The following is a 21030-nucleotide window of genomic DNA, read 5'->3' as shown; positions in this document are numbered from 1 at the left end:
ATATTAGGAGGTCAGTTGGAAAAGATTTCAGAAGCAGTAAGGGGTTCTTTTAAACTTTTTCCTAGTAGGTAGATTTTTCATTTCTATTATGAACGGGATAGAAATCACGCAATGTGCTGTCGTGAACCAGATTTTCAAGCAATGAAAGATGAGCATGGACTCTGTAAAGGCGCTACATTCTTACGGAAGAAAATTCCCCAGCTTTTTGATGCGCGCTCTAAAGGTATTTCTGAAATGGCAGAGACATTGCTTGGACTCGAAATTGAAAAAGTCGTTTAAAAAAAGGCTAATCGGACGTGTGCAGTTTGAACCTTTGTGCTTTCCGTTGTTGCATCGGCTACATCTGAAACCAGTCTTGTTTGCTTAACCTCTTCGCTATTTCTCAGAATTGCATTGCAATATCGGCTGTGATCAGCTTCACTTTCGGTAGTCTTTGAAATCAGCTTTACTTGAAAGAGTAATTTGGAAGAACCCAGTACCAATCTGTTTACCTGGAGCAGGAATGACACGGGACGCATCAATGTAACCCCTCTTTGTAAGTAAGATGTCATGTTCTGAACATGGAAGTATTTTGTAATAAAAAAACCTGCCTTTTCGTGAAATTCTGGGTGAAACAAACACGAAGTTAAGGGATCTCCATTAGCGTCGGTTATCAAACAAGCTGTCACGCTGGTGAGGATACAAAACCGTGCAACCGTGTATATGTAATGTAAGATGTACTGTTATGATTTGCGTTGCTGTACCTGCACATCGGATTTAACCTGATACTCAAATTAGCTCTGAGTTATAATTACTAAAGACGTTTTTCACTTGGATGCTAAACACGAATTGACTCTGTCTTAAAACTAGCCAATAAGTCAATTTTGATTAGGGATTAAGTTATACCAGTACGTCCTGTCATTGACACCAGGCCAATGACAACTACTGTATGTGCTGTCCGGGTTGTCCGCTTTATTTTGCCTGTGCATGATAGGGCTTTGAGTTAGAAAGTTCAGATTTCATGAGGGGGAGTTGGTACAGGTATATACAGTACCACTGCCTGGGGTCCCTGGATGTGGGTTTTGAAGTATTGATTTCCAAAGCGTATTTATATGGATGCATTCTAACGCGTTTTTCCCTATAGGCTGTTTTCTGTAATAGACCATAGACTAGTAAAGACTGAATATAATTAAAATATTTCAAAATCTTTTTTCTTCTCTCTAAAAACTACTGTTTCTTTTAGTCTTGGGCATTTACTGTATCTCTTTCTTACCCAGTCGTTTTTTTACTCAGTTTGTAGTACAAAAACAGACGTTTAAAACGTGTTACTGTGCCTTCACAACGTTATCACTGATGTTGTTACTATTTCAAATATTGCATATATGTTGCATAAGAATATGTGCATATTCTTCAATTTTGTGACAGCATTGTGCATGATACACTTGTTTTTGAAGGAACAAGGTCAGCAGAGATTGCTGCACACAGTGTTTAAAATACAGATCATGGTCTCCCAACATTCATATTAAAGGTAAGGAGTTCAGATGTTGAAACTTGCTTAACAAGCCTATCTATGCTAAAACATCAGGCTACATTTTTAAAATATAAATAGTAGCAGCAGCCAATACACATATTTATACTTTGCCTTTAGGTAAAGCAGACGTAGTGAACAGTGTGTGTGAAAGGTGAGATTTCACTGAGGCTAAGACTCGAGGAATGGCATCCTGAGAAGTTTACTGTGTCATCTCCGAATTTTAAGTTATAAGCAATAGGCATGATTCTTACTATATAACCAAAACACTTTTAGTGTGTCAGTTCTAACTTTAATAATAACTGTAAGGGAGGATCGGACGGACTGAAATTATGTTCATGCATATGTACGTTTTTATATCTTTTTTGTATTTTTAGTGCAGGATATCAGCTGTTTTGGGTCAGGAATAACAAGCACTGTATTTGCTGCGCAGAATGTACCACTTTACAACTTCCCATAGACACTTTGTAGACACCTTTAATTGTAAGCAAGCATACTACAAAAGAGAACAAGAGGGGTTTCTCTTGTATAGAACAAGTCTTATTCCAGTTTCTTTGTCAGAATTGTGGGTTATTGGAAGACTGTGTAGGTTCCCTATGCTATTTCCGAACAACCTTCAACACAAATAGGAACTTGTACAAAGCATGAGCACTAAGGAACAGTGTGCTATTCATGATATGTATGTCAAGCAAATCTCAACAACCGTTTATCCAGTTTCAGTATAGAACAGTGTAAAATGGGCAGTAAGTTGCCACATTGCTCTCATTCAGCAGAAGACAAGCAGGGTCTCGGTGAAAGTGAACTCTTTTGTCTGGAGCTCAGAAGCACGCGCCTGCCACCCACTCAAGAGACCCTTTCGTCTGAACCAGATGAATAAACGTTATTAAGTGAGCGTACAGTAGTTCAAAGCACAGACCTCACCACACTCAGCAATAAAGGATATGTTAGGTCCCATACAAACAATCCGTCCATCACTGAACGCCACAACTTCTGCTGCTTGCTTGTGAACAATCCTAGCTTGGTGTTGTTTTTTGGGAAGTGTTTTACTGAGGGTAGGTAGAAGAGGCTGTCCTATGTAGATGGGCCTAGCCTTAGTCCATGTCTATTTCAGTTCTTTTCGATCAATTTTACCTATTGGGAGCTGCCTATAGGGTGTGATGCAGTCATGCAAGAATTCTCCAGTGTCAGTGTGTCTGTTGGAATGGCACGCTGTCCATTTCCAATGTCTGCTCTTTAGGGCAAGAGTGGTCTTGTACTATCATTCCCATTTTGCACACAGTATGTCTGTGATTGGTTTCAGGGTGGTTTCCTAACCCTCTTGGAACAAGCAGATTTTGGATAATCATAGGATAAGAGCTGCCGACTCCATTAGTGCCTCCACCACAGCAACTTCTACAGTGCAAGACATGTTGGGGTTCTTCATTAGTGCTTTTGCATTTAGTTTTGTGAAAATCATGTCCCCCTCCAAAAAAAAAATACATTAAAATGTATTACGCCATTACGAACTCCTTGTGTATTTAAAAGTGGGGCTGTGTGTTTTCCGAATAATCTAAAAATTATAGTGATTTGGTGTTGTATGCTTGAGAAGTCCAGGTTTTCTCAATATCTGAAAAATATCCGCACTATGAACTGCAATTAACACTTACGGAATGTGCTACAGTGTATATTCCAATCCTAAATCCACAAATTGAAATCTTGATCACAGCTCTAGTATAAAATGAAGCAGCTTATGTTTAAGATGATCTTGAGGAAATTAGACTTCTTTGTTAGCAAAACAAATGTGTTCAGTGCTGTTGTTGATTGTAAGTCCTGTATTCAGTAGGAAACGTGGTAAACCAACATCATCAACTTGTTGTGTCTTAAGGCAGTGTAAGAATCCTGGAGAACTCATTTTTTCAGGGCACAAGTCAGAATCCTTACAGAAAGCCAAAACATGAAATTTTAATGCAGTGTTCGGTGATATACAGGACCCTTTAGCCTATCTTTTCAATTAGGCAGGGTGAGTCAGCTGAAAGTAGTCAAACAAAAACAATCTAAGATGGCTGCCGGAGAAAAACAGACAGGTTCATCGGCACTGTGGGTCCAGGGGCCAGGAAAAGAGTGTATTTCAGAACACCCCTGCAGTGGAAACCAACTCATGTAAAGAGCACATACAATAGCTGCTGTTCCTTTGCAGGGATTTCATTTCAGTTTCTAAACATGATAAATAAGAATCATTTAGATAGGTAGCCAGGTATTTATACAGCAATCCCATGTGTACTGTGGCCTATTTCAGTTGTACTTCTGAAGTGGCTATCTTCAGCGTACTCATCCTGTGATTATTTCCTATTCTTCATTACTTATTTGCTTAGCAGATGTCTCTCTCTATAGGAATCCTTACCGGTAAGATCAGACGCCCTAGTATTGGAAAAAGAGCAGTGATTGTAGCTGAGAGCAAAAAAAAAAAACCTGGAAGTATAATAAGATGAAGTTACAGTAGACATCTAAAATTGGAGATTGCAATGCATATTTGTTATAAATAAATGGAGTTTGATCACATCTCTTCTGGCTTTCTTGTTTTTCTAGAGGGATTGTGAATCCCTTGGGAGGATCTCTAGTTAAGCTAATTTATTGCCTTACTGTGCTTATTGATTATTAGAATACATGTGATTGGAAATGAACTTTTTAGGTTTTCATCTTAATCTAAACCCCATAGAGATCATATGTAGTATATTATTGCCTTTTGTTCGAGACGTGTTCCATTCATCATCAATCAGTCCTCACTCATGTTGCTGTGAGTCCTAAGTTTCATTAGAAAATGGGTTAAAAACAGCTGCATCATCCACACCAATTTTTTTTTTAAAAGCAGTCTATACTATACTGTATATTCCTGATATTTTCATTTGAGTGCGTCATTGTAACCGACTCTTTTGCAGTGAGTAGTAATTATATGCACAGGGAAAAAAAACAGTCAAACAAAGGTGTGAGTTTCAAGTTTCAAGACGGTTCTGGAAAACCCCATCATCGTAATTGAGTTCCATGATCAAAGGTGACTGATAAGGCTTATGCTGGTTTCTCCAGCAGGTTGGGTGTTGGCATGGGAGATATTGGGATGTGTATTTGCAAAAGTACATTGCAGGTTTTCTGAACACATTAAGTTTTCTTAATTCAGCTGATGCCTTTAAACAACTAGCTTCTTCTAAGGGTTTTTCCCATTAACCTATGTCTTTACTTTGGCTTGCATGTTGTGTAACTCGCTACAGTTCTTGCATGATGTGCAGTTGCCTCTGTTCAGCTTGTGAAGTTCTTAGTTTTTTTTTACAGTTTGATTTTTTTCCTTCACAAGCATAACACACGCAGCTAACAGCCTTAGCAGGTGTGAAAATGGATTTCACGTTTATTTTGGTTATCACAGGTTCTGGAGACAATGTGCTGCTAATTGTATCGTGTTGCATTTCTAATTAAAATTCAACGCTAATCTGTGCCAATTTTGCACTGTATATTTTTATAGTACAGCCATTGTTTTGAATGTATGCCATAAAGGATGAAGGTATCCAAGTTAATGAATGTTAATAATAAATATAAATATTCTGCTTGCAGTGCTGTGGGATTTCTAACCGAGGAAGCCTGGAAAATTAGTGGTATCATATAGAAACTATGGACTAAGTTTGCTCCAAGAATTAAATGCTGGAATAATTTAATCATATCATTGAAAGTGAAATTATAAGGTTGTTGTGGATGTAAACAAATCTTATTTAATAAGCTATAACTGGATGTTTTATTGGTTTAATCCTTATTATCTCTCAAAAGACAGAGCTCAAGAGTAAATGTACGTAAATAAATTGCCCAGATGATGATGAGGCATGTAGGCCTGTTCCTGCCAAATTCTGAGAAACCCTTTGAGATAGTGCCAGTATGCCCTCTCAGTAATAATTTACTTTTCACCTATAGTGGAAAATAAGACTCCAAAGTTTTCTCGATATAAGGCTTACAATGTTAGATTAGGACAGTCAAATACTAGTGGCATTGACAAAAATATTGAATAATGTTCTTATCAGTTTTTGTTTAAAAAAACATCAAATACCATTTACTTCCTTACCCTTGATCTTTTTAGACGTTAGTCTAAATCTTTAAAGTGGCCAAATGCCTTTAAGAGCTTCTATATCTTTGAAATAATTGAAGTTGACAGAAAAGTGGTAAAGGCTGTTTAATACATACAGTGCAGTCTGTAATACACTCCAGCACATTGGATTTGAAATGGAACAATGACTATGAGTTAACTTTTAATTACTTTTGATCCCCTAAAATGGGAGGACAATGTATAAAGAGGGCTGTGATTCTGATATGGTTCACCCAATATAGATGTAAATACCCTCGAATTAAAGCTGACATTCTGCACTTTAACCTCATAGTCATTGTTTCATTTCAAATCCAGTGTGCTGGAGAACAGAGCCAACACAACACAAATTCTGTCACTGTTCAAATACTTATAGACTGCACTGTACATGTTACTTGGCAAAGTACAGTATTTCATCAGTGCTTCAGTGTTAAAGTCATTGACTTTCATTATGGGTGCTAGGCCAAAGTTCTGAAGGGCCTGTTTGTCACTAATTATATATGAGATAATTATCTGAGGGGTGGCACAATGTTTTCAGCATTGCTGCTTCACAGCACTGGAGCCTTGGGTTCAGTTCCAGACCTGGGGTGCTGTATGCAAGGTGTTAGGATGTTCTCCTTGTGTTTGGTTTCCTCCCATAGTCCAGAAACTAGGAAAAATAGATAATTATTTGAAATCACAGAAACAGCAAATTTGTGTTCATACATTGTAATTCTTTTGTCCATGGTATATTTGCATAACATTACATCTTGAATATATAGACAAAAGAAAGACTGTAAATGAGAGGAGTCTAGTCAGCCTATTTTGCTCATTAGTTTGCTACAAAACTCTGGGGAATATATGTTGAATGTATATACTGTATTCCTCCTTAGTTGTTGTACTCCTGTGTGCTTTTTTAAAAGCCGAAATCATGGTTGATTTGGGCAGTACCTTTCAAGAATTGACATACTTGTACTGAGTCTGCTTGCAGTCTCCTCTGTTTGAGACGAATAGATTCTGTCTTTGAATATAAGACATTTTGACATTCAGCTTCTTCAATGTGCACATTTGCAATACATTAATTGGAGAATTGTCTGTGACTGTTCTACAGTTTAGTACTGATTAAATCGTCCATTCATCTGGTCTGAATGTAAAACTAATGATTGGATAATGATTTTCTGTGCTGCAGTGGGACTTTTAGAAGCTGGTCATTTTTAGAATGCATAGTCATTTCGGTGTCTATAAATACTAGTACTTAATACTATAGTAACCAAAATAATGGTTAAATTGGCTTACAGAGAAAGCTGGGTCTGTTACACTCACTTTAAACATGGCACAAGGGGAGTTGCTGTCAGTGTCTTTAGCTGGAGAAATGATTTGTACGAGTGACCTTGTCCAGTCTTGTATACTGTATCTCGTAAGGATAGGGAGAACCGTGTGGTGGCTTTGTGTGATAGACAAATGCAGTAACAGTGTACATGACACGAGCACTCAGTAGACATTAATTATTAGTTTGCTTTCTGTTTTATAGCAGCCTGCTCCAACTATTACTGTAACAGCTTGCCAGAGTACATCAACTCACAGCCTGTCCTGCTCTGCACAGAGCTGATGCCGAGAACTGACCTGCAGTGGTATTGACATGGAGAGACCATTATAATGGACCAGCAGGAAAAGAGGTGAGTAGAACGCTACCAAGGTGATAAACACAGAATATCTGGTATTTTAACGTTTCGCAAATGCGTCATTGCTTTATTTCTTAGCGTTGCCTTTGTTTCAGTTATATACTTAAAATATGCAATGCCTCTTTTTTTATTATTCCTATAGTAGAATTACAAAATGACAAGGTAGCAATACCATCGCTATGGACATGCAATTATATACAAGAGCTCTAAAAGAGTTAAAGGCAAAATATGACTAAAAAGTTATTAATCCCCATTAAAGCAATCAGATTTGTTAATTAAAGGGGTAATATGCAGCTGTCACCAAATTTTTTTGACAGTGTAAGTGTTTAATGTTTCCAAACCAAATATTTCAAGGAGAAATGGTTTTTCTAGCAAATGTTTTGCGAAAAAAATATATTGAAATCAAGCGGTTGTCAAAACAAGTTGTGAGTTTTATCCTCATGCACAGAGAGGCAAATTTAGTTCTAAACAAATCCTGTAAGGCTTGTCAACATCTGTATTTGAATTCCCCCCTGCAGCTTCTGTCAAATCATATGTATTCTTGCGGGGGTTCGATGTGCATTAGGATCAGAGTAAGAGCTTCTCAAATGTTTTACCCTTCTAACAGCACATTTTAATGCATTAGATGGTGATCACTGCTGTTATTCTTTATGCTGTTTTTTTTTTCTTTTCTCAACATCACATTTTGTTTTTTTCTGATCTAGGGAGGAGGAAGACCCCGGGGAGAGAGGTTTGCTCCATACCTGGAAGGGCTACTCCTGTGGGCTCACGCCTCACAGAATCCTTCTGTCCAAGCCTGTCCTGCAGGCTGCCCTGGGCACACGCCATGGCGTACTGCTGGCCGAAGGTGAGGCCCGTCCACAGCAGGGGGTTGTCGAAACCACTGATCGCTTGTCACGTTAACGTGATGTCAGTCAGGCCCCGATAATCACCCTGTACGCGCTCTTTAAGAGCATTTCTTTCTATAGAAGCACCACCGCGAGCAACTTGACCGGCCGTGTCACTGCTTGGTTGGGGAATTGCAGCGCTTCAGAGCGCAAGACCCTGCAACGAATTGTGGAAACAGCTGAAAAGATCATTGGAGCCTTCCATTTCTGTCACCTATCACAAACCCTTCTTACCCATGGCCTCCAGTATAGTAGATGACCCCTCCCATAAACTCTTTGCCCTCTTGCCATCTGGGAAAAGATATCGCAGTGTACGGGCTAGCTCTACCAGACTCTGTAACAGCTTCTTCCCACAGGCTGTCAGGCTCCTCAACACCCTGGAGTCTACTCGCACCCACCCCAATTCAAGAAACAGGGTTTAAATCCCCCCCAGTGTGTTGTGTAAATTGTATTACGGATTGCCTTGTGATTTGCATTATCTGCCCTTTGCACTATGTGTATCCTGTCTACAGTGTCCTGTCTGTCCTGCCTGTATTTGTGCCATGGGCCAGGAGGAACGATAGTTTCAGTCCACTGTGTGCTTGTATATGGCTGGAATGACGAATAAATGTGAACTTGAACTTATCTTTGAGATCCACACTCTTTACTTGAGCCAAAGAGCAGCTCCACACGATAAAGAAGGTTGTTATTCGTAAACTGTTGGTTTTATACATTCCTCCAGCTGTGATTGATGTCTTTATTATGTGCTCCTCAGGTGGCGAGGTGTACAGTTTTGGGGAGCTGTCTTGGAAACCAGGCTCGGCCGCTGACAGGGCAGTCCCCGTGCTGGAGCAGGCCCTGTCAGGCCAGAAAATTGTCTTTGTGGCAGCCGGGAGCTTCCATAGCGGGGCGGTCTCCGAGCAGGGCGCCGTGTACATGTGGGGAGAGAACTCTTCCGGCCAGTGTGGCGTGGCCAGCAGAAGCCCAGTCCCCGAGCCGACGGCGGTTCCCATCGCCGACCCCGACACCAGCCCCCCGCAGCTCATCCGGATCGCCGAGCTGGCGTGCGGGGAGCAGCACACACTAGCCCTGTCGGCCCACCGGGAGGTGTGGGCCTGGGGCAGCGGGTGCCAGCTAGGCCTGGTCACCAGCGTCTTCCCGGTCTGCAGGCCCCAGAAGGTGGAGCACCTGGCCGGGCGGCACGTGCTGCAGGTGGCGTGCGGGGCGTTCCACAGCCTGGCCCTCGTCCGCTGCCCCCCACCCCAGGAGGCCCGCCCCCCCCCGGACAAATGCAAAAACTGCAACCAGCTCCTCATCACCATGACGGACAAGGAGGACCACGTCATCATCTCGGACAGCCACTACTGCCCTCTGGGAGTGGAGCTGGCGGATGAGGAGGGCAGGCAGGCCTCTCCCACGCAGCAGCTGAGGAAGTCGCCTTCAGAACCTGCCCTGTACGGCCCTCTTCCTCCCCCCCTCTCCCAGAACTCTCCAGAAGAAACGCCAAGTCGGCAAGACTCTGAAGCCGATGAAGGACTTCCAGCGGCGGAGACCAAACCGCAGACTGAACCCTCTAAAGAGAAAGACTCCTCAGAAGAATCAGATAAGAAGGCGGGCTTGTGGGCGAGGAATTCCCCGTACCCCAATGATCAGGCATTCGAGGAGTACTTGAAACGGCTGTCTGACCACTCCGTGACACAACAAGCCTCCCAGGACCCCAGTGTTAATAGCTCTCAGGTCAGTATGCCAGCCCAGGGCGGTCATTTTGATGAGCTGCTGCTTTTGGGCTGTAAATAAGATTGAAATTTAAAGGGTATTAAAATTAGAGTTAGGTATTTTGTTTGAAGGTCTATTAAGCTGTACAGTTCATCTACCTTTAATCATGACGTATTTTCCGTCATGACCTGATGAATTATTATTGATCCATATGACTTCAAGGAACCGTTTAGCATTATTTGTTTTTTAAGAAGAACATTAAACGTATTGCGCAGCAGTTTGAACTTTGGTGTTGTAGTGGTCCCTGTCTCGCTCCAGAGGGGACAAATTTACAGGACCTCGCAAAGGGACTTACTCCTTGTATCATTTTGCTTTGCCATTTTTGCTCACATTTACTGTAGCTTGTTTTCTCCCTCGGGTGTTCAGGGTGAATATCAGCTTTTAATTGACAATGCTTTTTTGGGGGTGACTACACTTAAAAAGAGCCGTGGTAGCTCAGACAGCAAGGGCATCTAACTCCTGACCGGAAGGTCCCGGGTTCAATCCCAGGTAGGGGGCAAATGATGTAGCTTGCTCTAATTCCTTCCAGATGGCTCCCAGTTCCACTCAGCCTGCTTTCCAAATGAGTACCGGGGGTTAATCCTTCTGGGGGTAATAGGCTGGCCTGAGTGTGACGCTGACCACATCACCTCCACCTCCAGTGTCGGATGGTCAAGAAAAATGGTGGCCTTTGCACCCCATTCCCCATGAGCCTTTATGGCCTAGAAAGGGACCCACCTAGCTACACTTAAAATAAAAAGTGTGGACCTCATTTGGATTTCTACAACTTGGGACATCGCTGGAAGGAGGCAAACAATTAGCCAAGGCACCGGAAGCGTAAAATGTCTTGGTAAACTCTCGCTGATGAGGGCAGAGACGAGTTTTGTCTTCTCGGAGGGGCAAAGAGGCCACCAGAAGTGGAGCACCCTAGTGTAATATGATGGAAGGAGTGTGGAAGTGTCTGACTTTGCCTCTGCTGTAGTGTTGCGTTGTTGTAACCCGTGTCCTCTGACTGGCAGCTCTCGGATGGCCCTGCAGACCCAGAGGCCGCGCCCCCTGTGACTACCGTGGGCTCCACCCTCAACAGCCTGGTGGTGTCCTGTGCCTCTGCTGTGGGGGAGAGGGTGGCTTCCACCTACGAGGCCCTCTCTCTGAAGAAGGTGATGAACTACTATTACCCCTCTGGGGGCAGCTTGGCGGCGCCGCTGGAGGGGAGCAAAGAGACCCGGGAGGAGCAGATGCGGTCTGAGGAGTCGATGCAGGGCAAGAAGAGCTCCAGCCTGGGGGACATCCGAGAGGAGGAGGCCGAAGGCCTGAGCCGCAGGCTGTCCCTACCTGGCCTACTGTCCCAAGGTGACGCCTTTACCCCCCTTCCTTCATTGTGGCCAGCTCGTGCAGCGGGAATAAATTATGGAAGAGAAAAGGTCTTGGGGGTTAGGTTGAGTTTTAAATCCCCATTCTTTGTTTCACTGAGTGTAAATGGTCCCACGCACACTGAAGCTGTTTGCCTTTGAATGCTGGGATGAGCAGAGTTTTTTGGGACGTTCAGGCACTGCAGCTATTTACCACGTTAAGTTGGCTCTGCTGTTTTTGTTTTTGAAATCAACCTTATCTATAAAGTTCGAGCATCTGTGGGAAACTTTGAATTGGAACGAATGTACTTTAGAATGACACTTCTGATGGAAACTCTTTTTTTATGATTGAGAGTGAAAATCTCATAGCATATCCTCAATGACATTACTGCAGTAATGTATTTAATGACATTGTGGCTGGAATCCTTCAGATCTCCTACTTATTCACCACAAAAGGGCTACATGGGCCAAATTGCCTCCTCTTATTTGTAACTTTCTTATGTTCTTGTAGTTCTCTTGATTTATTTTCTTCCCAAAATCAAGCGGGCACAGGGAGAGGGCACCTTGTAGCTGATCAGCTCTAAATGTGCAGGACCATGCCAATAGATAAGAGTCAAAACCTGTGGCTTTGCATCAACCAAGTTGGTGCCCTGAGCCTCATGTTGGGGAAAAAACATTCCAGCTTTTCCTCTCGCTTCAGCGACTGCTGAAATCTGTCAGGTTTCAAGTCAACTCCCACCTGCTTTGGATTTTTATCTCGCAAGCTGCTGGTGTATTATTATGTCTGCACTGAGTCATCGGCTTATGGCTGATACTTGGCCTGTATCGCAAACCACTAACTCCCAATTTGGAAGGTATCCTTCCACAACAGTGCGACGAAAAGATGGCAAAATGGATTTCCTGTGTAAACTGTGATGGGTCGCCATTTTGGTCTTAAACCACATTAGTTCAAAAACAATCACAAATTGTTACTTCCGTTCATAGCCAATGAATAGGAAACTTGAATTATATCTCATCCTAGAGTAAATACGATGTGATTATAAAGACGTTTCCTTTCTCTGAACCAGGATGCCACGCTATTCTAGATTTTCAAATTGTCTTTGTTGAAAAATGGTCTGGTGTCGAGCGCCAAATATTTCGGCCTTCGTGCAGATTGTTTGGAAATGTTCGCGAAGCTTTTGTGCCTACAAAAGATGGGATGTGCTTCAAATTGCTGCAGATCAGAAACTATTCAGGTTTAAACCTGATGTACAAAATCCTGGAGACAATCTTACAAAACGGTTCTCTGGTTGCAGCCAAAACAAGGAAATCAGAAGTCAGTGATCACGCTGCTGAAGATACGACTAGTTCTTTTACATTGTTTCTTTACAACTATTCCATAACGTCACTACTATCTTGTTCTGCTATGACATTTCTTAACAGTGGCATTTGTTTGTGCCATGGTTTTCATATCCATAAAGATGTAAGTCAAGTTTACTTTCTTTCTTTGCAAATAACACTTATTCCATAACCTCAGTGTCACTTTCCTTTGCAATAGTATTTCATGCCAATGGCACATGCTTGGAAGTTGTCAGAATTGCTCAATATTATAATTGGTAACTGATTTCAGTGGTCAGAGAACAGGACTGTTTTACTATATCATGCCGAAAGTATGTTTTAAGAAATGATATTCAGAAAAAATGGTTTTGCAAAGAAAGCATTAATTAATGTGAAGTATAGCGTGTAATTACAATTCTAATTTTTAAGGTATAGCCAGATTCATCTGCAGTACTAGCTACACTGTAACTCTGCAGTTCATTAACCATTGTAATCACTCCATTTCCCAGATTAATTAAAAATATCGAACCATCTGCCACTTAAACATCTAAATATGTCACTTATTGGCAGTTTTCTGTTTGCTGAAGCATTCTTTTATCTGCCTAATGGAAGGCAGCCATCATGTAGTGTTTGTAATTTGTTATTAATGTAGGGACGATGTTCAGTCAGTGGTCAGGTCTTTTTATGGTGTGATTGATCGGCACATCTACTTTTGTGGATGTCATGATTGATACTGGCTTTATGAGGGTACTAAGTGATACTTCTGTAAGAAGATTCTGGGATTTTCGTCTCTGATCTTTTCAGAATTAGTTAACTTTAAGGAATTATCAAGCAGGAAGAAATAGACTCTAAATTAGAAGAGTCTATGGAAATTGTTAGCACTATTTCCATAGAAATTTTTGATTGCAAAAGATAACTGAAAACAAGTGGAAACAGTCACAATGCAACATTATACAACGCTGTATATCTACTGTTATTTTTGTATGCTTCAGGCATTCACGGCCACAAGTGAAAAACTATTGATCAGCTTTTTTCTTATTCATCGCATAATGGGAATGTTGATAGGAAGACATCCCTTGAACTCTTACCTTGTTCTGTTTTCCGGTCTCTTGAAAACAGAGTTCATGAACTTTTAGCAGCAGACCATTAATTTCTGCATATCTGCTTTTGCTCTTCCTCGACAGAGTGAATTAAATCTGCTGGGTTCCTGCTCCAGTAGTTAATTGACCTGTGAATAATCAATATCTGCAGTTTATCATCTTGTGATGCATTGTCTCAGCAGTAGTCCAGGGTTATTTTTAGTGAAGCAACTGCCACAGAGGCTGAGACTGCGTTTGAGACTTTGTTTACAGTGACTACCCAATGAATAGCTGAATTTGAACGCATTTTGTTTCTGACTGTGTGCTTTGGACCTCATGGAGCAAAATGCTCCTCTAGGCAAGAAGTGACTCCTGTACTTCTCAAAATGCTTTGACCTAGCACTAGTATCAGCCTTCTGTGTGATCTGAGCTGAGAAGTTCATTGTTCAAGCATACGGTGTTATATCTTATATCTCTAAACCTTTCAGACAGTGTGATGGTTCCCTCACTAAATAATTTTCGTTTAGAATGTAGACTATTGGAGCATAATGGTAGACCTTTAAATTTCAGTTAAAAAAAAAATATCTCCTGGTTTTTATAATTAATTATGATTGAATCTCTGAAATACACCCACTTACTGGGTTATGTAAGTGTTCCATTCTGCAAATCTTTACATTAGCTGAGTTTTATGTGAGTCTGAAGTGCCCCTTTCTTAGCCATTGTGTGAACACATTCAGAGAATTATCCTTCATGATATTGCAGTTGACCCTGCACTGTTTTCCCAGGCTGTCCCTGTGCATGAGGAAGGAGGGACAGGAGTGCAGAACTGCAAGCTCACCAATGTGCATTATCCTTTACTGGTTAGCAGGGGTGTGTGCTGATCACAGAGTGAGAGAGAGAGCCAAAGAGAGAATGTAGTAGCAGTAACAGTCCATGAGATAGAGAGAGAGAAAGGAAACTTGTTCCTTTTATACAGAAATTAAATAACGCTTAGTGAAATGAAAATGTTAGAAAACCCTATAATTAGAATAAATAAACACCAAAGCCAGCAGCTGTACCAGCTGTACCAGCACCCTGCAACTCACAACTGGGAACCCACTGGAGATAGGCAGGTGTGAAGGGGCAGTCTGTGTGGGTACCCCAGTATAGAGATGGATACCCTGTTCTGTAAAAAAGGCACCATCCTTTGGATGAAATGTAAAACCTGACTCTCCTGATCCGGACTCTCCAAGGACATTTCTCAAAAAAGAAATGAGTAGGAGTGTTACTTCAGTGTCCTGGTCCAATTTCCGCCCTTTAACTTAAAGATGGCGACAAGTCAGGCACCCAGAGGCAGGGGGAGGGAGAGGGGGAGGGGGGGCGTCTTCCCGCCTCCATAACTAAAATGCCAAATAGGAGTGGCTTCAGCGACAGTTGGAGGTAGCTTATCGTGTAGATTTCGCTTTGTTGCTGATTGGTTAAGCTTTCGAAACTCAGCCCCAAAGTCATGTGACTGATTTTTTGCCCTGTTTCATTGGTTAAACACAATGATCACAAGCACCACCATGGTAACTGGGCTGTGTAGTTTTGAATTCAGTTTGAATTATAACTGTACGTACTGTTTTCGTTTTTGGCCAGGGATTTAAAGATAGGGCGTGCCAAAAATTTTCGGTGCCGTCGTCGTGGAAGTCCATCTGGGCAAGCATTTATACGGTATATATTTGTACAAAAGTCCCTGGTAAAATAATATCAGGTGAAAGTGATTAACATGCCAGTGGCTGTGTGTCTTTAAAATTCCTTTAGCATTTATGCAGAGGAGAAGTATTCAAAGTAGTGCATCTTCTGGCTGCTTGAAGAGTTTTTTTTATCTGTTTTATTATAGTGTCTCCCAGGCTGCTGAGGAAGGCAGGCCGATCCCGGGTGCGAATGGTGGCTCTGACTCCGACTTCAGACACGGAGGCTGATGGCTATCTGCCCTCCCTGCACACAGAGGTGTGGAGCTGGGGGAGAGGCAAGGAGGGGCAGCTTGGCCATGGAGATATCTTACCCAGGTAAGAGCCAAGAAAGGCTCATAGGAAGGCGAGGCGCATAATATTCTGATCTGAAAGAAAATGCCAGAGACCATCACTATTACATTGAACTAGAATCTTCTGTATACTGAGTATTTACACAATTGGAAGAGCCAATATTCCAGATTGCCCTTTCCTGTATTTATTTAGAGGGTTGGAGAGAACTTTTTTTGGAAGATCTGATTGGCTTGTTTGCCCAACCAATGAGAGCGTGGAATGCAAACGCATTCTCATGCCAGCCAATCAGGCAGCTCGGGCTCAGCTCCAGCCTTACAAAAGGCTGCATGCATCAGTCACCCAGTTGAAAACTGCTGGGCTTTTCTTACTTTCGCTTAAATCGCTGAGATCCTTTTTGATTTGGTCATTTGTTTGATTTAAAGGGCCGTGGGCATAATTGTCTGTGAAAGTACCTCTTCATGCATAGAGCCTCCACCCCTGTGATCCTCCGCTCTCTTTAGGTCCAGCCAATCACACTTTTCTTTCTGGTCGTTTGAGGTCATTTTTCTTATTGACCCATGTTATACACACAAGGATTAGATTGGGGTTTGGTGAATGGAAGTGGTGTGTTATCACCTATTAACTGTTTTCAAAATTGCCACAGTGGTATGTAAATAGGCTGGACATGCTAAAACATGTTTTCTTAGTCATGTTGCTATGCAAAGTCTGTTTGCTTAACTGCAATTGGAGTTTGCGAATATTGTTGATTACGGCATGAATAATTATTACTTGATCTCTGTACAATTATGTATTACAGATGGCAGAAGGTACGTATAATTGTCTGATCCTGTACTGGATCATGTGGTCTTCTTCTTGGGTTTCTGGGAAAGGATCTGATCTATCTAATCTCTTGTAGTGATGAACAATAAGCAACAAAAAGTAGCGACCCCATTTTTTGAACACAGGCAGATATTAATGAAGCCTGTCTTATCATTTCTATAACTTAGTCCTTGTTCACACCTCTGAGACCAGATTTCCCGGTTCTTTTGTGAAGCAGTGTTCCGGGCTTTGGAAGGTTGGGGGTTCAAGTCCTGGGTTAGAGTCTGCTGTTGTACCCTTGACCAAGATATTTCACTCTGATTCAGATCATTATGATAATCCATCATTATTGATTGGATTCAACATATATTCAATAATGATCAATAGAAATTCTGTAGGTTACTTTAGACTCAAAGTAGCTAAAGAGTGGAAGTTGAGGCACTTTGAACCAAGTTAGTTGTCATCTGATTCAGTGAGCCCATCAAGGTCTAGGGTAGAGTGCGATCCAGACTCTTTCATCTCTCTTACAGTCATCATGGAAAATCCCCTGTAATTTTCCTCCAGTGTTACTCGGGGTCTGAGTTGTGTTGTGTGCTTGTTCTCAGGCTGCAGCCTCTGTGCATTAAGAGTCTGAACAGTAAAGAAATCATCCGTGTGGCTGCTGGAGCCCACCACTCGCTGGCCCTGACTGCCCAGTCGCAGGTAAGGCTCGATCAGCCACTAGCAGCTGAACAATACGCTTTCGTGTTCTTTTGAGTGTTTCTGTGCAAATGCTCACATAAAGCACCCTTTTAAATGCCTTTTATCTCTTTTCACTCAAAACGTTTCTTTAAAAACTTCCTTTAAAACTTACTTGTACCAGATTATTTTGTTTCTGTTAATACATAATCGTCTAAATCATAACTCTTATTTTCAGTCAGCATTGTTTAAATATTGTTGATTACCTATGCCTGTTTTCTTCAAGAGCCAGAAATCTGTAGGATTGTTTGTAGTGCCCTCTGGGTGGAGTTTGGAAGTTCTCATTTGGGTTTTCATTGGTTGCTTCTCCCCTTCTAAAGGCATGCTGGTTAGGTTAATAGGCGTCTCTAAATTTTCCCTTTAAGCTTGTGTGTGTGCACTATAGTGGACTGGCATCTTGACTAGGGCATTATCCCGCTGTTGTGTACTACACTACCAAGATAGGCTCAGGGTTAACGTGAACGTATTGGGAATTAGTTGCGTTCTGGTAATGGATGGCTATATTGTAATGGCTGTAAGAATTTTTTATACAAAGTATGTGTATCATTAGTAAATGCTAAGAGGTTTACACAAATAATTTTGCAGAAATAATGTGCATTAATTTTCTTAATTCACACGCCTCCCATAAAGATCACACCAGTGGATGCCCACAGCCAGCCTTGTGCAGCTCAGAGCCTGGTGCTCAATGGTTCCGATTGTGTTTTGGCAGCTTTTCTCCTGGGGCAGTAACAGCTCTGGACAGCTTGGTCACATGGAGTCACCCACTACCATTCCCCGGCTTACTAAGGTAAAAGAAGACTGCAGCAGTTATCTGCCATCTTGCAGAAGCCATATGCTGGTTTATTTTTAGTGCCTGTGCAAAAAAACTCGAGACTTTGCGCTCCCTCCCTGCCAAGCAAAATGGCTCGGTTCCAGATCTGTGCAAAAAAGAAGCAGTTTATCTTCTTGTTCATCCCTCTGCACCTTTCATCCTTTTACACAGAATATATACAAGCAGTTTTGTTCAAATAAATGCCAAATTCAGTTTTCTGACAAACATGGGGATATAAGATTTGAAGCAAGATATTTGCTTTTAAAACTCATCTGCCGATGCATTTCAATTAATTTCCCCTCTTCACGGAAATGTGCTGTATTTCCATATAACAATGTAAAATGCTTTTCATTTGTAGGAAAATTAATGTTTGACCAATTTTACATCATAGAGAATTCACACTCTGTAATGTTGAATTGTTTTAGTCATTTCCACTATTATATTACTGATCTCACCTACCAGATTGCAGAACAAACTGGTGTTCTAAAAAAAAAATGAATTCTACCATATTAATAGCTGACAGTAAAAGTAATGGCAGGAGTAGGCTGACAGGGTTTGTGCCTATGTTGTATTTTACAATTGGTGGTGTAGCAATTCATATTTTCTTAACTGGGTAGTACATGTACATGGTTTTTCATCATCTTCTGGTGATAGTGAGCTGTACTTATCCCTGATTGTGCAGTGGAATATGTTTATCTTAAATTTTGATGTATGAGATGGGAAAGTGTTAATGAAGGAAAGTGCTTTACGGGGGCATGTAACCCTGTACTCTTAGGAAACGCCTTATTTACCCTACTAGGATCAAGACCAGAGTCTTGAGTTCTCCTCTCTTTATCTGAGGAGAACTATTAAATTAGTCCAGTTAAGATTTAAGTGGAGCAATTAATCCCTTCTCCATTGCCTTCTGCTGTTAACTTCTTTTTCCTAAGGAGACTTAGCCTGCTGGATTCAGGACTCTGAGTTCTAGAGCTGGCAACAGATCGTCTACAATGGAAGAGCAGAGTGCTGGAGCCTTTTCTAGTTCTTCCTTCCACATACTTACTAGAATTGGTGCTGTAAAAAGAACATAATCATAAGCCTTAGAGTTTCGGTCTCTTAAAGTCCCCCCCCAGAGGGGGTTGTGTGAAGAAGGACTCTGCCGAGTCGGGGCGGCGGCGACGCTGAAAACCGTTCTTTCTCGTCCAGATGTCGGAGGGAATCCGGGTGTGGGATGTTGCGGCCGGTCAGCAGCACACCCTGCTGCTGGCTGACGGAGACTGCTTCCAGCCCATCCTGTACTACAGCGGGAAGCAGGTCAGGGAGGATGATGGCAGTCCGCAGACCGACGGCGGTTATACCCAGCAGCCTGTACTCCTGCCTTTCTGCATGAACGTGAGTGCCCCCACCATGATAACTTGAGAGATGCCCTACCCTTAAACACAGAACCTGCACCTCTCAAAAACCCTGAAACCGAATGCATCTTCGTGTCACTTTGTCATCAGATGTCACATGATATAGCGAATCCCAGTACCTATAGTGCTTTTGCAGTTAGTCAGTTTGCATAGTCGGTGATAAAATAATATCTAACAGGAGATCTTTCTTACTTGTTTAAAAAATTTAAATCGGCACTTATTGTTTTGCTGCACTTCCCAGATTTGGAATAGCCAGTTATGTGTGTTTTTCACAGCTACAGCCTCCCTTGACAACAGTACAGGGCTGAATGACTTAGTATTTTTTTTATACAGTATATAAAGAACAAGCTAGTCTCTGGACTTATCCTGTCACCATTGTAAAGACGATACACAGTACGCTATTTTGTCATTGCTCGGGGAGATCCTATTTACACTACAAATGCTACTTATGAGAACTATTTCTGACACACGCGCAATGATATCAACCCAGTCTCCACCTAATGGTTACAGCTTCTCCAAGACTATATTGGAGGAGTTACCTTATGCCAGCTGGATGTCCCACAACTTATGCATCGCAGACAAAGACCAGGTGCCATATTCTTTGAATTCTGGTGCAGAATGTTGGCACCTTGTAGCCTAATCTCAAAAGCTAAAGTCAGTACTGGAAGAGGAGACCTCCCAGTAAAACCAACATACATTAAAACCAGGTTACTGCTGCAGGGGGCATTGCTGGACCAGTGGGTCCAGGGTCTTTTCCCTCTGGACCAGCATTTCCAGAAACGAATGTCCCAGTATTACCTGCGACACTATGCTGTAGGACGGGCTATCCTTCAGAGGAGACATTAAACCTTGTTCTTGACTTTTGGAACTAAAAACAGTTTATATGGGAACTTTTCCCTGGGTAAATAACATTTCTTGTCCTGTAAAATCTGACCTTAATAAATGTTCCCCCTAAATTCAGTTCCTGAAGCAGGATCTCACGTGTCTACCTGAAGTGCTGTATATTATAATTAGTACTCAAACTGCTCAGTCTGGAGAGATAATCTGGAGAGATAAGACCATAGGCCAGAGGGTTTTGTATAAGCTGAAGCATCTGGCTGTCATTCACAGAAGCAGAAGGGAACCTCATAAATTTAAATGAGGTTTGGTACTTCAAGCTAACAATGCATCTAGACAAGGCATTTTTTGCCAGGTAATTTATCACTTAATGTTATTTTTCTTTATTAGAGAATGTAATAATATTGCTTTATTAATAATATTACATTCCACAATTTATTAACAAGAATCAGCACTGTGATGCAACAGCAATTTACTGCGTTTGCGATAGTCAGATCTTCTCAAATAGCTCAATTTATAAATTCACTGACAATTTTGATATTCCAAAATTTAGTTTAAGCCAAAAGAAAAGCTGAAGACTTAGAAGACTTAGGCATTATAACAACACGATTAGCGATCACAGTCTGTGGGATTGTGGCATAAAATCCTGTTGGAGAAATAGGGAAGGTGGATTTACAGAGACCCTAGAAAGGATCAGCTGGGGGAAAGCTTGTTTTTCATCGTGCAGTTTTTCTCTTTTGGATGTCAGGCACATTAGACTTGCAGTCGTGGATGTAATCAGTATAACAGTTAAGCAACTTAATTTTTATATTTAGG

At 41.6% G+C, this 21030-nt stretch overlaps 1 protein-coding gene across 6 annotated transcripts in view; it reads left to right on the top strand.

Moving 5' to 3' along the window:
- The first annotated feature begins 336 nt into the window (after window positions 1–336).
- LOC148648770 (alsin-like) overlaps window positions 337–21030 on the top strand; it is a 58934-nt gene continuing 38240 nt past the window's right edge. For 2 of the 6 annotated variants that reach the window (XM_088606687.1, XM_088606682.1), the window contains exons 1-9: window positions 337–535; window positions 7114–7258; window positions 7969–8111; window positions 8906–9867; window positions 10905–11238; window positions 15495–15663; window positions 17043–17139; window positions 17885–17962; window positions 19172–19357. In XM_088606687.1, the coding sequence (XP_088462813.1) occupies window positions 7239–7258; window positions 7969–8111; window positions 8906–9867; window positions 10905–11238; window positions 15495–15663; window positions 17043–17139; window positions 17885–17962; window positions 19172–19357 (1989 nt within the window). In that variant the 5' untranslated portion in view covers window positions 337–535; window positions 7114–7238. Of the gene's footprint in view, window positions 536–1433; window positions 1508–7113; window positions 7259–7968; window positions 8112–8905; window positions 9868–10904; window positions 11239–15494; window positions 15664–17042; window positions 17140–17884; window positions 17963–19171; window positions 19358–21030 lie in introns of all 6 variants that reach the window. The other 4 variants (XM_088606686.1, XM_088606684.1, XM_088606683.1 and 1 more) reach the window with 4 other exon arrangements.

Source organism: Lepisosteus platostomus, chromosome 14, assembly GCF_059453375.1.
Source record: "Lepisosteus platostomus isolate fLepPlt1 chromosome 14, fLepPlt1.hap1, whole genome shotgun sequence".
Taxonomy (NCBI): Eukaryota; Metazoa; Chordata; class Actinopteri; order Semionotiformes; family Lepisosteidae; genus Lepisosteus; species Lepisosteus platostomus.
Note: the sequence above shows the minus strand (reverse complement) of the source record. Positions and strands in the feature narration are given on the sequence as shown.